This window comes from Austrofundulus limnaeus, unplaced genomic scaffold (genome assembly GCF_001266775.1).
Source record: "Austrofundulus limnaeus strain Quisiro unplaced genomic scaffold, Austrofundulus_limnaeus-1.0 Scaffold146, whole genome shotgun sequence".
Taxonomy (NCBI): Eukaryota; Metazoa; Chordata; class Actinopteri; order Cyprinodontiformes; family Rivulidae; genus Austrofundulus; species Austrofundulus limnaeus.
Window position 1 is genome coordinate 548,572 of NW_013952548.1, and position 12,878 is coordinate 561,449.

Genomic DNA, 12,878 nt, shown 5'->3' on the forward strand with positions numbered 1-12,878 from the left:
CTGCAAAGCTTCTCTTTGTGCATTACGAATGAATTTTTTGCTAATAAACAAATCCCACCATTAAAATGTTCCTTTTTTTCAGACAAAAGACAAAAGGATTGTCCAATAAATGCCTCCTAAAAAAAAAAAAAGCAAAGTAAAATTGCCGTGACCAAAGGGAGAGGCAGGGAGATGTCAAGAGAGTGAAATAAGAATAAAAGTGTAGTGCCAAACCAGAGCATATTCAATAAACACTGTTCCTCCTGCTGTGCTGCTATCTAACACCTCCCCCATTTCTTTTGTTTTCACTCCATTGATTCAGGCTGACAGACCTCTCTCAGGCCCACTGCTTCAGAAACAGCTGTACCCATTTCTCACCAATTAGAGTCAAGAGGAGTGCTCAGCAAACTTCTGTCTTACGCAATCAATCTACCCAGTAACCTAAAGTGTGATCAGGTGTTATACTAACAYGAAATCACTCAAAAACCACATTGACTTACAGTAAAACATCAAACGGAGGAGTCACAGGGAGCCATCAGCAACATTGTATTCACATGTTCCAGCGGCTGACCARCATTTAATGAGAGCAAAGAGATGCAGCCAACCAGATCAAACCTGTCACGCCCTTAAAAAAGCCCGCAGCAAATTATTTTGATTAGACCCGCCGGCTTAATGGTAGCCCAGGTTGTTGAACCACAGTTTTTTTTTTTTTAAACAGAAACCAACAAAGCACTCGTGCAGTTCTGCATCAACTTTCAGATTAATTATRAAGTGTGTTAAAATGCAAGATTTATAATGTTTTGTCTTGGCCTTAGGAGAAACGGTCACGCCTGAGTTACAACTGTTTCCGACCAGCAGCAAGGTGCCTCCAYTATCAGGGAAGTTTGAATATGTTTGTATTTTTTTGTGCAAAATACGCACTCATCTTCTGAGAAAAGGTTTGTCRTTATTATTAACTGTAAAACTTGTTTCCAAAATCTATCCTGGAAAAAGGTTGTTACATTTTTGCTTTGACTTCGRGTTTTGACGCCTATCCTTGTGTCCCCGCGATATAACAACTCTGCTGTTTTCTTGCCAGCTGAGAACTATGAGCGCAGAGCGGATTGAGCTGCTAATAATTGRTTCACGGTTTGATACAGCTGGTGCATGCAGTTTATTTAAATCATTTGCTGCTTTTCTGCACTCTGTCGTAGTAAAAAATGCTAAGAATCCTACAAAATAAATTCTGATTCAGGAGACTGTCTGCCACATGCTGTAAATTGTTCGCGCTTTTTCCCTGAAAGGAAAATGTGTTTTCCCTCTATCTTCAAAGACAAAAATCCTGTAATGAAAAAGGCCTGCAGGGGCATTTTCTTCTGTGGCACGTGCAGTGAAATCCGTGAATACAGATGAACGACTGGACAGTAGAAGCTGTCAGAAGCATGATGGGCTTCATGTCAAAATGCACAGCTCAGAGGGAAAAGGGCTGAGTCAACGAAATGAAAATCATTTAAAAATATTTGAATGAGACTTATTTTTCAGAGTCAGTTGTTAAAATATAGTTTTGTTTTTAAATCCACAAAATATACTAGATGATGACAAACRTGGAGCATTGACAGAAGTTGGATTATTTGCTGTAGACTTACCCCATGAGAGGATCCAGGGCTATCCCTTTAGGATTCAGTAGGTCTAGTTGTACAACAGTAACACATGTTTCTCCACCACGGTCACAAACAAATATTCTGCCCGTGACACGGTCAACAAAATACAGGTTTCCTGTCAGCCAGTCAACGGCCATCTGTTCCACGTCTGAAACAGATAAATGCACAAAAGTGACATTATTGTGCAAAGCAGCTTAACAAAAATGGTACACACCTCGGTTGCTTTTTATTTAAAAGAACATGATTGAAATTTGTGATAAAACAGAAGCAGCAGGAGATCTGGATATCCTAACTGGTATTCTTTTGAGAAGTTGCAAAAATACATATAATAATAATAGTGCTAATCCTACAGTCACCTTAATGTGGCTTCTCTTTATCTTACTGGCAAAACTCTGCATTTTTGAAACTCAGCAATCTAAGTTGAAACTGCACTCATTTTTTGTCTGAAAGACCAAAAAGAATCGAAAATGATATTTTCAAAAGGTATTCTTGGCAAYACAAAAAATATATCTGAAAGCTGCGTTTCCATTGACCATGAAAATGTGCAAATTAGAATTTCGAATATAAATTTGTTAAATGGAAACACGTCAATTTAAAAAAAAAGGTTTTTTGACAAAATGTTTTTGCGCTGGGATGAGGTGGTATTTCGGCCATATCGAAATTGGTGTTTTTTGCAAAACTGCAATGGAAACACTTTTTTCGCAACACGGGAGTCACGTGATCAACAACCGGCAGTTTCTACTGGCAAAAAAGATGATGACGAAGAAGATAACAGGAAGGAGAAGTAATAGTAATATCACAGAAATAGTAAAATAAAGTATTAAACTCACCGACTACAATTTCCTAAAAACACAGCATACGTAGCCGCTCCCAAGTAGGGGCTTGTCTCTGGAAAGCCTCGATAAAAGATGCCGACGTCTCCTCTGATGATGAGCGCTAGTGTCGTGTTAGCAACATGCTATGTGTTTACATCCATCGCCGCCATGTTTGTAATGACTTATCGCGAGAACAAACGTATTCACATGTGACTTTAATAGCATTTCTTACTTAATGGAAACACAGCAGTTGCGAAACTGTGTTTTTTCGACATTAGAATATCGACAAAGTTTTGCGCACATTTGCAATGGAAACGCAGCTTGTGACAATCAACTTTTACAGGAAAAGAAGTTATGATGAAGAATACTGTACTCATGAAAGCTTTATCATATGGCTATTAAAAAAACATCACTACCTGAAATAATTTTACTTATACTTATATATTTGTATAAGCAAAATCATCTGATGCAAATGTTTTAGTACACAGAGTTTTTGTGTTATGTTTATAATGTACTGGCGAAAGAAAAAGAGCATATTTTTTAATAAGTGATACTGGTGTTGGAATGTGTTCAAGAGTGACAGCTACAGGATAAAGGTGAATCCTGAAACTGCTGAGGCTAACCAGTCTTAAACCACACAGATAATGAGAAGCTAGAGGCAACCTGCAGTGTGAAGAGGAGTGATAGAGTGAAATAATGTAGAGCTGATGTCTGCGAGAGAGCACTGTCTAATGTGTACCTCAGATGAGAAAAAATGTAATTTTCTCCTCTCCGCGTCGATGGGAGCACTCACCGTTTGAGAACAGTGAGTGAAATCCATCAGAAGAGTAACAACAAAACAGGACAGTATATAAAAAAAAAAAATCATACGTTGTAAACTTTGTTGTGCTCTTATTTCCCGTTCCCGAGTGAATCCACGTAGATTCCTCATTACAGCACAGCGAAGTTGCCCAGAGGATTCGGTAGAAAGGGTCCAGCACACACTCTCCTGGCTGTGCTGGAAATCCAGCGCTTGTGTTCCATTTACACTTAGAGACCTCAGCGGCTGGAGGCCTGTTCCGTTTAGATGGGTGATGACAATACGATCTGAGCCTCCAATAAGAAGCACGGGATGGATGTCACCAGGATCTAGAATAAAAMGACAAAAATAAAAAGGAGGCACACACGATTTCTGTTTAAGCAGCCCAATTTTCACTTGGGAATACAGCATCAAGGAACAAGCTGTTCTCACTCTTCAATCATCACATACAGAAGCCTGAATGTTTTAATGTGCAGTGAGGTCTGACAGAGTCACCGTTTAAAAAAAAAGGACATCATCAGACTCGTGATTTCTGAAGTCGTCACTGTCACAGAACGTTTTACGGAAGTGATGAACGTGGAGAAGTCATGTGCAGAAAGGACATATTTTTTGCTGTGTGGGTAACAGTGCAAAAAGGTAACTTGTAATAAAAAAATAACATGCCCCTAAACATGAATGTGTTTTCTTTCCTATTTTGTAATTGCTTGGGATTTTTTGTTTGTATTAAGGCTCTTTAAACTAACCAAAAAATATATTACTACTTCAAAAGACACAACTTACAATCATAGCTTACAAACTTCTTAAAAAAAAGGTACTATTGTTTTGTTTGTAATTTATTTATGTTATTAAAATTGTACATATCCTGCTGTCCTATAAAAACAAAGAGCTTGTGTACTTTTGGATGTGAGTAATCATTCCATCACACAGTGTATAATTACTGTAATTTATTATCAGGTTTTATGAACAATTGAGACTCAGCAGGTGTGCCCATCTATTTGTTTTGTTTTTTTCTGTTTTTACTGAAGAAAACCTCTTACAGACTCATCCGGCTCTAAAAAAAATGTTGATTTACTTTTGTGGATGAACTGTTTGATGTAAATTCTAAAGAAAAACAAAACGAATAACAAAAGAAAAAACAGCATGCGTTTGTTGTGCTAATTAATGATATGAGACAGTTTTTTTTTATTTTTACATTTATTTTTTTAAATGAACAACAAACAAAAATTACTGATTGAAAGTGGTAAGTACCCCCACCCCAAATAAAAATGTGGGAAAAACTAAAAACCAATCTAAGTTAAATTAAGTCATCACTGAAAATAACTGCCAGTCATTTTTTTTCTGAAGGAAAATAGTGTGAGCAGTGTATTTATTAATATTGATAAATGCTGATAAAATATTAATTATGTATTCCACGGACATTGTTTCTCTTTTTTTCTTAACTTTGCTCATATTTATTTATGTATTATTTATTATGTTTTGTGTATATAAAAAATGAATAATTTTTGTTGAGCAATTATATCTATATTTGACTGTCACAAGATACAAAATGTTCTAAGATTGGAGAAACATATTGTAATATTCAAACTGGATTTTTTGAGACCTTTCATATTGTGACCCCATGTTGTTTTCGTACTGATTTTATTTTTTTCCCCAGTGATTTTTGGTCAACTGTATCACGGAAACGACTGCACTGATCAACATGAAATTTGGCAGGAATGTAGAAATGGCCGATCCACACCGTGCCAGCTAGCGGTTTTACAATAGACCACATATTTGAGGAGGGGTATCCACCTGAAAAGGGGGTGACTGGGCATATGAAAATGCTTATAACTCAAAAACTATTCATAAGAGCTTCTGATTTATTTATTTATTTATTTATTTAGCTCTGATGAAGGGATATCTACCAGGCCCACCAATGAAAAGATATACAAAAGAGTAGAATGAACAGTAGCATTGACAAAAATACAGGAGACAGAACTGGAAGTGGCAGACCTGAAGATGTTGAGGTTGAGAAATGATGTGAAAAGAAAAGGAATGAGATCATCAGAAATACAGCACTGATGAAAATTTGGGAAATAATATTTTGAAAGGTTTGAAAGGCCAGATTGAGATGATGTTGACACAGTGGTTTAAGGGTRTTAATAATGCAGCTGCCAGTAAAAGGGCAAACAAAAAAAAAAGCCAAAGAAGATATATACGGCTGTGGCTGAGTGGTTAGGGGAGTTGTCCTGTAAGCCATCTCAACTGTTGCGTTCTTGGGCAAGACACTTCACCTGCCTTGCCTACTGATGATGGTCAGAGAGTTTGATGGCACTGGTGCATGGTAGCYCCACCTCTGTCAGTGTGCCCCAGGGCAGCTGTGGCTACAATGTAGCTTACCACCATCAGTGTGTAAATGTGTATGTGATAAAGCACTTTGGGGTCCGATGGGGCTTGATAAAGTGCTATAAAATTTCAGTCCATTTACAATTTTACCAATTATGGATACAGGTAGAGCGACCCATTTCTAGAGACCTATATCTATTTGAGATCTATTGACCTTACAACTCCTGGTCAACATGCTTGCACTGGCTTGGGCCCCGAGCATAACTGCTTTCTTTTCTAGACTTGTTTTTAATATGTGAGAAAACCCTACTATTATACAGTCAACACATTTTTTAATCTGTTTCACTAATATCCCAAGCATGCTTCTTAGAAATGATTAATCTAAACAAACTGTGAAACATAAGCTTCAACTCGTAGGCAAGTAGACTTTTTTCCCCCAAACCCATCTTCCTGCAATGGACCATGGTGTAAAACTGAAATAAGCTGCTTTATGGGTTTAATTGACCGTGCACATTCTCTGACATCAGGTTTGCCCTCTTAAAAGGGCCTCTATTTATCCCAATCTTCTGCACAAGTTCAAGTCAAGGGCTGCTCTTCTAATACAGGCAATAAATCAGAATGTCGGGTCACATAACTGCTTGTGTTTGAGTCAGACACACACTCTTTTTTTAAACGGGATTTTGCAAAGACATTTTGACAGAGGAGTTCTCAAATGCAGCATATGGCTACTATTCTAAACATTTTCATTGATTTCAAGGTTCTTTAAAATAACAAGATGTGATATGTATGCGTCCATTGAGTCTGCAAAGACAATTCTTGATGGTTTTCTTTTCCTATGCCTCMACTTTCAGGCTTGTCAAATAACAACCTAAAAAAAGAACACCRGTGTTTAATTCCATTGACTGAAGCAGCTCTGTGGTTTATTTTGACATTTTACTGCTACCATAAAAAGCCAATTGTGCATCAAATGTCTTACAGTTTTTAGTTGAATCTCTCCAACAGGAAGAAAACATTTTGGCACAATAAAGGTAAAAAAAAAAAAGCAATGACAGAACCACCTAAAACTACTTTTTAAAAATACTTATTTCTGTTTTAAAAAGGCTGGGGTTGCAGCCAGCCTAATGCTCTGAAATATGTGTTGCTTTTAGTCTTCTGAAAAAGTTTTGCCAATAAAGACCKCTAGCAGCCAATCGAACAAAGATTTGCCACATAACATTGCCTGAAACTTACATCATTTATAGTTTTAACCTTGATGAAAAAATGTCTGATTTAAGTTAAAGGCACAGATGGAGAAAAAAATGAATACTTTTTCAATATAGTCAGAAGGGGAAGATCTGAAACTGAGATTAAATCACTGAAATAAAAAAATGTGAGTTGCAGAGTTTTAACTTCAATCCTACTCTGGGTGCATAAATATGGTTTTCATACCCTGMTGCTTCTCATCTTTTGGCCTCTCACAGCTCTATCACAAATTTATATTCATGAGCTTTTACAGCTAATGGTAACCCCATAGTTATGCTCCTACAACTATCACCCTCTGCTAAATTAATATTAATGCATGTGAGCATTGGGTTCAGTAAAGTTTATGAGTAATCATATTCAGGGTATTCCTCATAGGACATAAGTCACAGTGATTAAAAACCACAACTGCTGTATTATCCCCAACAAGGTGTTTTAGGCCTCCAGATATTTTCAACCTATATAAGGCAGTGGTGACAAGATCTAAGAGAAATAAAAAAATAAATTGATTAATTGGTTCCACTTTATGGTACCATGTGTGACACAGAAACATACCGCACAACTGATTGGCCTTATTTACTTGCAGACTGTTGACCACCTAAACACAATTTCCTTTTTGAGTGTTTAATTTCTGCAATTAGTAGATTGCTTTGCTCAGGGGAACACGTTTGCTACCGATCTGCCAACAACCATTAACATAAATCAGGGTGATGTCTGGTATTGTCTTGGAACACAATATTCCAAAAGGAACCCACTTAAAACCTTCTGCTCATTAATTTTATCATTATCCAAGCTGGAACGCATCTACCCGTTCCCATGTGGATGATAGATGTGGTCAATGGAAAACCACATTCATCTTGTCCAACCTTTCCTGGTTAACGTCAGGGTGTTGATCAGCTGGAATTCTCCTCCTCTTACACAAAACTGCACTGTTTATTATTAGAAGTGAAATGCACGTACTATGCAGATTGCATTGTTTTCTGATGCAAGTGTGCTGCTCACCTTGTTTGGCTTTGCAAGAGATCCTGTCAGGCTGCAGGATGTATCCCTCTGTGCAGCTGCATCTGTATGACCCGTAGGTGTTCGTGCAGGTTTGGCTGCACGCACCATACCTGGCACATTCATCATGATCTGGTGGAAATAAGGAATAGAGTCATTTGTAACAAATTAGGTGTGCTCAAATATGACCCAAATACATAAAGTATACCTAATCTGGCCTCACTCTGGTACTTCAAATATAATTACTTCTAGAACCAATGAGCCTTTTGGGGTGGGTTGCGGTACCCTATGAACTTTACTCTCTGATGTATTCTGCTCTTGAATCAAATTTAAGAAGTCCTGCTACTTTGTTAAACTTCTTCCAGCAGCACAATCATGCAATTATTAGCCATATTGTTGATATGGGGTTCATGCAAAGCCCTCTTTGTCTGCTGGAAACCTGGCCTGTGGCATGTGTGAAGAGCTTTAAAAGAGAGAACAACAAAAATAAAACAATATGTGTGCTGTATAAACAATGTGTGCATGCATGTGAATGTGTGCTGGTGGTGAAGCACGGCGTGCATAAGGCCCTCCCTGCAGACAGATGGTTCTCATATACCCAACAACTCCTGCCTATTCATCTGAAAAAGTCTGGCTGAGGGCAAAAGGAGAGATTGGTGTTGAGAGGAGAAAAAGAGAGGAGCGCTCCCTGGTAGGAAGCCCCCTCCCGGCTCTTCAGAATCTTACCTCTGCAGCTCGTTCCGTCCTCACCGACCTCGAAGCCGTCGGCGCAGAAACAGAAGGTGCCGTTTCTTGTCATGATGCAGCCGTAGCGACACCGGAGCTCATGGCAGGCTGACAAAAGCTCTGCAGGGGGGGTTGAAGAAGAGGTGTGCAAAAATTGTGAATGGTAGGCTGGGCGGAAAAGAACATTACTTTTCTAATTTGTGAATTTTTTTTTCATTTTCCATTTTGTGTTTCTTTCTTTCTTAGCTGCTACCTTATCATCTTGAAACGAAATTAGAAAATAAAATCACCTGGCTGTCACGAGTCTGATGCAAATCTACGACAACATTTTCAATGGATCACTGTGAAATCAAATTAGTAAATGTAAATGTTCCCTTTTTTGTGAATGTCAACAATGGGATCGATACAATTAAGAAAATAAGAGCAGCTGAAACAAAATGTCATTCTTAATAATTGTCTAGCAGCATTGGCAAGGTTGAACAATTGAAAGTGTTAGAGACAAGTTTCAATAATTCAAAGCAGAAGATTTTAAATCTTCTGTTTAAGCTGTCAATCAGAAATCTAACAACTGAAGGCAAAATTAAACCCAATAACAACATTGTAATGTGAAATCCTCCAGTGACAGACTTAATGACAAAGTAGCAGCCATCAGGAAGTGCCAGCATTGTCAAGTGTATTTTCAGATTATTGTATTGAGGAATGTTGATCTGTAAAACACAAAAACGTCTCTTTGCATCTTCATGAATATTCTGTGGAATAAATGATTAATGTGTACCTATAATATAAAAAAAAAAAAATTAAAAATCACAGTGCAAAAAATTGTATGCCCCTGCTGAAATTCAATTATTATCATTAATCATCCTGAAATACAAAGCTTTGTATCAACTGTCAACGGTCTTTCCTGTTTTAACCATATAAAGACGTTTTTATAATCATGCAGGAATAATCATTTCTTGACAAGCCGCGTTTATGAATGAATGACAATCAAAGCTTCAACTGTTATTACTTTCTGAATGACAATGGAATTTAGTTTTAGAAGTTGAAATAACGGGATGTTAGTAGATAACATGGTGAAACAATAGGTTATTAAAAGCTGCTTTTCCATTTCACCATCTAAACTTCTTCAGAGCACACTGATAATGAATGATGAGGTTTAATTTTTTGTGAAAGTATTGTGGAAACCTATATGGTGACTTGTTATAATAAAATTACTATAATAGTATGTGATGGATTCTTGTATTTTGAAAGTTTGGAGGGGCAAATTACAGCTTCTTCTACAACAGAACAATGCTACTTTTGTTTTTTTTTATTTCTAATGTCATGTCTGATTAACATTCAATTAAAAATATACATTTATATAAAAATACATAAACCAAGACTGAAACCTAAATTCTACTGAAATGTACAAAAAAGCTTGTAATTACAATAAAATGAATTCCATTGAATGAAAATTAAAAGCTTTAGAGAGGAACTCAATGAAACAGCAGGGGGAGAGAACTTTATGCGTTTTTGGACCTTGGAGCCTTTTGAAAGGTTTTGATGGACAGATAATTGAATTTAAAAGGACAGCACTTTCCTTTTTGGTGCAAACAATCTTTTGAGGTGATTTAGAGCAAGTAAACACAGAAGTACAAAAATGCAAACGCTCAGTAACCTTTCATCCACAATAACCAGAGTRCCTGCGTTGACGTTTATGAATGCTTCTCAATGGCTCCTTCTGGTGAAGTGTTGTTTTGGTAGTAAATCACTGAAACTTGCTGCACTAAAATAGAATTTAATAAAAATAAATAAAACATCAAAAGTGTTTTTTTTCTTGTTATCAGATATGTTGTAATTATAATAATTCCCATGATTGTATTATAACTCATCTCTTCAAAAGAGGGAAACTGTCAAGCAGATATTTTGCTACACAAAAKATCCCTTTATCCTGAACTGAAACATTTTACACCATAAACACACTGGTTTATATTATCAAGACTGAGTAAGGATAATAGTTAACACTGACTGAGCTGTCAAAAATAATAAAAAAGAAAAAAATGTTTCACAAAAAATAAAAAAAAACAAAGCTAGTATGATCAAAAAAGTTTTATCTTTAAACATTTTCTAAATGTAAATAAAAGCACACTATAAAAATACAATAAAAGTGCATCTTTTTTAAAGAAATGGACTGTTTATTCACATGAATTATGATAGATTTGTTTAGTCACAACTCTGCATGGTGCCTCAATTGAACGTCAGTAAAAATAGAAGCCTGTTTAAAGCTAAGTTAGTCCTGCTGTGCTATCATAAGCATGCAAACAAACCTTTAACAGCTTCCACAGCGTATTGAGATGTATGATGTAGTTGTTAAGTGTTGGTCATGTTTTAAACATTGCTGGCTAGTTTTAGTCTGAGACTTTGTTGTCTTTTGACTATTTCCATTTCAGTTTCTTCATCAAATTCACTATTGGATAGAGGTTTCTTTCCAAACCCAACAAAGTAATATCTGTTGSACACCAACAGGTCCGAAAGACCAATTTAAATGTATTAGCAAAATATCACATGAAARCTCTCAGAAAGTAATCACTGAATGTTTATCTACAGCAGTTTGCCTTTTGAGTCAACTTCATTCAAGATGTCTGTTACAGCAAAGCCAATTTAGCAAAAATAAAACTGATCTGAAAATCAGATCTTCAATATTTATAAATATTTCCTTTATTTGCAACCACTTTATGTTCAGTGTTGCGTACCATTGGGTAAGAGGCAGGGTACACGTCAGAAACACTGTCAGCATTTCTCTAGTCTAACCCCAACCCCTTTCTCTAAACCTAACCTCACAGCTCACCTGACCCTAAACCAAACCTAAACTCAATTCACATGTTAAGTCCTAAACCAAACCCCTGACCCACCAATGTCATTTTCTCCAATTGGGACCAGGGTTTTGTCTCCGTAAGTAACAGTGAGTCCTCACCAGGCTGTGTACCAAAAAATGGTCAAAAATCATGCCGACCAGGTAGCAAAAACATGTACACACACAGAAGCAGAGAGAAAACATGCTCACTAAGACTTTGGTTCCAGGTAAAGTATGCCTCTTTGGTGCCATAAACCTCCATGGACTTGAAAGCCTTCATCTGGCTTTTTTTGTCAGTTAGGGTTAGGATTAGCTAGCTAAATTCACAAGTTATAAAATAGTCAAATTTGAAAATAGATTATAAGAAACATGCGCTTTCTCACAATGCACACATGTACACACACATGCGTGCAGACACGCACATACAATACATACAGGGATGTTTTTCTGTTTCAGCCTTCAGAGGAGCCGGACATACTTTGTGCTCTCTCCAGAACCTGTCCCACCTTCCCTGCTTTGCTGCTCTTTCAAGCCTTTTTTCACCTACCATCCGAAACAAAAATGAATTATGGATTTGGTCAACTGGTCTCTAAACGCAAATGACACTATTTTTTTCTAYGTTTCGACTGGAACGAGGGGAACAAAGCTGTCCGAGTGGAATGGTAGCTGGTCGTATCAGTGGTTCTTGGAGGGGCTGGAACCTGATGTGTCTGGCACCACTTTCCATTGAAGACGTGGAAGATTTGTATATATTTGGATTTATAATAACTGGATTTCTGCTGATCGGTGGAGGTGATCTATCGAAAAGTGAAAGCTACCCTGACAGTGGTCCAGGCCATTGAGAAGCTGTCRGGAGCATTGGAAGGCTTGTGCCGGGCTGGAAGCACACAGACTCAGCAGCTGGGGGAGATAAACCGCAAACTGGATGTGGTTCTGACGAGGATCGCAGCTCAGGAGCGGGCTTATGGCATGTAGGATTACATCTGGGTGAAGCCTCAGATGGTGAAAAGGCAAGAGACCCGGAAATTCGGCTGATTGAAATTTTTTTTGCCACTTCAGAGATGCAGTTAAGACATTAAAAAGGAACAGAAAATTCAAGGCTGTTTTGTCCCAAATGACTATGTTTTTCAGTTCGGCTCCCAGCGGCTTTAATTGCCATGCTTATCTGAAACTCTCCAGGATGATATGTCAACAAGGGCTTGATTTTTTTTCTATTGTGTATTTCCAGCTGCTAAAAAAGGTAGCGTGATCTGGTTGCCGCATGACCTGTTCACCTGTTCCCCCATGTTTTGTTATGTGTGTCTTTTCTTGAATGGGTGATCTTAACTGCAATTTTGTTCCACACTGCGTCCCTGATGTTATGTTTGAATGACAATAAAGATAATTCGGATTCTGATGTTCACAAGCTTGTTTATATAACTTGTGTTGGATAACTTTGAAGTAGGCTAATTTGTTGATACATTGCAAACACACACACACACACACACACACACACACACACACACACACACACACACACACACACA

General features: G+C 37.4%; 1 protein-coding gene across 1 annotated transcript in view; it reads right to left on the bottom strand.

Annotated features, from left to right (window-relative positions):
• The window catches only part of lrp1bb (low density lipoprotein receptor-related protein 1Bb), a gene marked incomplete in the record, with an annotated part of 232,866 nt that overhangs the window by 144,127 nt on the left and 75,861 nt on the right, over positions 1 to 12,878 (bottom strand). Inside the window, 4 exon segments of the mRNA XM_014016494.1 lie at positions 1,605 to 1,767; positions 3,305 to 3,562; positions 7,800 to 7,928; positions 8,523 to 8,642. Coding sequence (XP_013871948.1) covers positions 1,605 to 1,767; positions 3,305 to 3,562; positions 7,800 to 7,928; positions 8,523 to 8,642 — 670 coding nt within the window.